The 4,592-nt window shown below is 38.9% G+C and overlaps 1 protein-coding gene across 1 annotated transcript; it reads right to left on the minus strand.

The window, feature by feature from the left end:
• Positions 1–871: 871 nt before the first annotated feature.
• Positions 872–3,315, minus strand: LOC108462604 (uncharacterized). The gene is made up of 5 exons (XM_017762533.1): positions 3,068–3,315; positions 2,525–2,750; positions 2,342–2,483; positions 1,476–1,630; positions 872–1,234 (listed from the first exon to the last, which is right to left on the minus strand). The coding sequence occupies exons 1-5, from the start codon at positions 3,313–3,315 to the stop codon at positions 872–874; spliced, it is 1,134 nt and encodes a 377-aa protein (XP_017618022.1).
• Positions 3,316–4,592: the final 1,277 nt, after the last annotated feature.

Consider the following 4,592-nt stretch of genomic DNA (forward strand, 5'->3'; position numbering starts at 1 on the left):
AAGCCAGGCCATCAGTATAATTCGCGAAGATCTCAATACATCTTATTACCACCGGAATGTATAGCATAAGGACTACTATGGACTTCCCTCAAATTAGAATCATTAGGTACACAAACCCATCCTCGAAAACACAGAACCCATCACTATTTAACCCAAAATCAAACGTACTACCATCTTCCACTTGACGGAATCGCAAAACCAGAGAATCATCCCCCAATTGTTTATCCCGAATCTTATCAATCTAAGTTGGCTTGACTTGCAACTCGGCTAACAGACTCCCATCATCAAATAGACTTAGGCAAGCAAACATCGCTCTCAAATCAGTCATTGCCCTACGAATAAAAGCATTAACCACCACATTGGCCTTACCAAGATGATACTCACTAATGCAGTCGTAGTTCTTAAGCAGTTCAATCCATCTACGCTGCCTAAGGTTTATCTCCTCTTAGGTAAGGAGATACTTGAGACTCTTATGATCGATATAACTAATACACCTCTTACCATACAGATAGTGCTTCCAAATCTTTAAGGCAAAAACAACTGCAGCTAACTCAAGATCATGCATCAAATAATATCCCTCGTGTGACTTAAGCTGTCGGGACGCATAAGTCGTTACGTTACCTTCTTGCATTAGTACACAACCCAAACCGACATGAGATGCATAACTGTATACCACGAACTCCTTACAAGATTCAGGTTGTATTAGAACAGGGGCGTTCTTGCGCAACAGCTTAGTCAAAGGAGCTGCAATTAATAAGGACCCCTCGACAAATCTCCGATAATAGCCCGCAAGAACTAGAAAACTAAGGATCTTAGAAACATTCTTGGGTTGTTTCCACTCAAGCACAGCCTCAATTGTTCTAGGATGAACTCAAATCCCCTCTGCAGAAACCACGTGCCCCAGAAAAGTTACTTCCCTTAACCAGAATTCACACTTGCTCAACTTTGTGTAGAGTTGTTTCTCTCGAAGTATCTGAAGAACTACTTTAAGATGCTTATCATGATCATATTCCATCTTAGAGTATACTAGAATTTCGTCGATGAAGACCATGACAAACTGATCTAAATACAACTGAAAAACCCGATTCATCAGATCCATGAATACAGTCGAAGCATTCGTCAAACGATAGGGCATGACTAGGAACTTGTAATGCCCATAACAAGTCCTAAAAGCAGCCTTATGAACATCAACTTCCTTAACCTTAAGCTGATGGTACCTAGAATAGAGGTCTATCTTGGAAAACACAAAAGCCCTACAAAATTTATAAAATAAGTCGTCGATCCTCGGAAGTGGGTACTTGTTCTTCACCGTTAACTTGTTTTACTGAAAGTAGTCAATACGCATCCTTATGGTACCATCCTTATCTTTTAAAAATAACACTGGTGCCCCCCTACAGAGACACACTAGGACAGATGAACCCATCATCAAGGAGTTCCTGAAATTAAGCCTTTAACTCTATAAACTTCTTCAGTACCATATGATAAAGAGCGATGGACACTGTAGCTATACCAGCAGAAGCTTGATACGAACTCAACTTTCTAATTGGAGATAAACCCAATAATTCCTCAGGAAAAACATCCAAAATTTCTCTAACTATTCGGATGTTCCCAATAGATGAACCCACAGAAGCTGAATCACTCACAAAAGCCAAGTAAGTTTCACACTCTTTTTAAACCAGTTTTTCGGCCATAAGAGCGATGATCACATTGGATAAGTAATCCCGACACTCACTGATCATAACTATCTGCACATTATTCTCAGATCTAAAAACCACTCTCTTAGTAGAACAATCCAAACTGACTCGATGTTCTACAAGTCAGTCCATCCCTAGAATAAAATTTAAATTCTCCAAACGGTAGCTCCATCAGATTAGCCGGAAACATAACCCCTTACACCTCCAACTGTACATTCCTATACAGTCTATTAACTGGAACAGATTAACCCAACAGACTACGTACAGCACTCTCACCAGAAGTGCTCTCAACTGAAATCCCTAAGTTCATAAAAATAAAGCTAGCTACATATGAATGTCTTGACTCTATGTCTATCATTGCAAAATAATGAGCATCATAAATTAAAAAAAGTACCCGTAATCACATTAGTGATGTCTCTGTCCTCATGACGTCTAGCAACATAAACCAATACAGACTGCCTCGCCTCAGTCTAATTAGCACCTCTGCCCGGTGCTCTCTGCCCTCTACCCACACCATTACCACCTCTGGTTGGACCACGACCCCTAGGCTACTGCTGAATTGCCAGCTAAGGCTGAAAAAACCTGGAGCTAGGGCTTGCATCTAATCTAAATGCTGTGGACAATCCCCGATACGGTGCTCTATCAACCCACATCGTAGGCACACTCCCAATCTTCTCCAACACTCACTCGGATGGCATTTACCAAAATTTTCGCACGGCTGAGCCGTAGTAGGAGCAACTGGACCCCAACTCCCAAAGGCTCATCAGATCTGGCCCATTTCATGGACCTCTGAATAGAATAAGAGGGCTCTAAATCCCTCTTATTCTTACCCCTCTCTCGATCCCTATTCTCGTGCTCAACACACTTAACCCCTCAGAGATCTTCGCATTGTCCAATAAGACGGAAAATTCTCGCTCCCTCTGTGGAGCTATCAAAAATCTCAAATTATCACTTAAACCATCCTCAAAAAGGACACATTTCTCATACTCAGTTGATACCATCCCACGAGCATAATGGCTTAGTCTTAGAAATTCGGCCTCATATTTAGCCACAGTTCTATCCATTGAGTGAGATTCATAAACTCGTGTCTACAAGAATCTACATAACTTGCCCCTACATATTTACTTTAGAAGGTGGTCTTAAAATAATCCCATGTAATCTGATCTGGCTGAGTACCCTCTTCAATCATTATCCACCACTGATACGTCTAATCACGAAGCAGGGATACTGCACCCTTCAATTTCTGCTTAGAGGTCAGTCGATATCATTCATGATTCTCTCAGTGGCCTCTAACCAGTATTCGAACACAGTCGGGTGACTTTAGTAACACCCTTAAACAGCTCAGCATCATTAGACCGGAGTCATTTAATTACTGATCCACAGCTCTCAAAACCAAAATAGGGCCCAACGACCCTCTCCAACACTCTAAGATGGCTTGGGAAAACGTGCCATCCTTAGCCGAGTTACTTTGAAACCCAGTCTCAACAGTAGGTGCGGTCGGTGTCTCACTCGTATCCAAGTTAGGCATACTACACATTGAGGAGGACTCAGCTTGAGTTTCTCTACGGCGCCTGTCGCGCCGACAAGTACCACAACCTTGCGTTCCACGAGCACTTATCATTTTCACAGTTTTATCTACCTTACAAAGTTTTATGTACTAGTTTTAGTGTTTATTAGCAAGTATTTTATGCTTCAAATAAGTATCAGAAGAAATTTTCAGGAATTTCAGAAATTTTCAGTCTCTAACTAACTTAGTACAGTTTTAATCGTTTCAGAATTTTCTAATTAAAGTATGTATAAGTTAGAAGTACTTACAGGATCGATGCCGGAGACTCAATATTCCACAACTTTCTTTTTAAATTCAAAAATAAACTTTATTAGGAAAATATTTTTTTTACAAATACAGTTTTGAACCCAAAATTTCACAGCCTGAGTTTTGAAACCGTAGCTTTGATACTATTAAATGTAAAACCCCAAACCTAACCTAGACATTATGGACGAATATGGAAATGTTACGTAAAATAGTTATAAATCTGACTGTCTCTTAATGAAAAACTTTGTGTATCTTTGCTAATTAAAAACCCGTTTTATAGGAAAACGTTTGTCATACTTAATCATTAAAAACCGTCAATTATTTACATTTTCTAAATAAATTGAATAATTTTGCAATAGATGTTCTTAAGACATTACATTTTGGAAAACCGAGCTTGTTTTCTTAAAAACAATTAACCGCAAAAACATAGTCATTTTTAGAAAAATCGTTTTATTGAATGTCATGTCAAAACCCAAAATAAAAATCTAAATCCAAAAATAAACCCAAATGTCCAGATAGTCCAAAGACTACAAAACTCTCAAAAGAAATTTTAAATAGGCCAAATTTATGTAAATAGAGTTTTACGAAGTTGTGGACATATCCGAGCTCCCGTCACACCAACCTGCCTAAGTCTAAGGGTTACCTGAAAGTAACAGACAAATAGAGAGTAAGATTTATAACTTTGTGTGTAATTTAACAGAAGCAGAATCACATATTTAATACAAAATAGAACAGATATTGATGAATGTCTCATGTAGAATCAGAGCCATATGCAAATTACAATCCAGACCCCATCCGCTACACACCATCTCCGACCATCCCAACACACCATATAGGGTATTAAACACCCACCCAGTCCCTACATACCACTTAATGTCCTTATGACACATTTCAGAAAAATCACAACAGTACTGCCAGTATAATGGAGAGTAACGCCTCACACAGAACACTTCCTCCACATTATACATAACCCACCCATAGCCAGATACAAACAGATTACTAAATATAACAGAATAACATATACCAAAATGCCTATACCATTCATGCTCATATAACAGATATTAAACATGCTTATACATAACATA

Source organism: Gossypium arboreum, chromosome 3 (genome assembly GCF_025698485.1).
Source record: "Gossypium arboreum isolate Shixiya-1 chromosome 3, ASM2569848v2, whole genome shotgun sequence".
NCBI lineage: Eukaryota > Viridiplantae > Streptophyta > Magnoliopsida > Malvales > Malvaceae > Gossypium > Gossypium arboreum.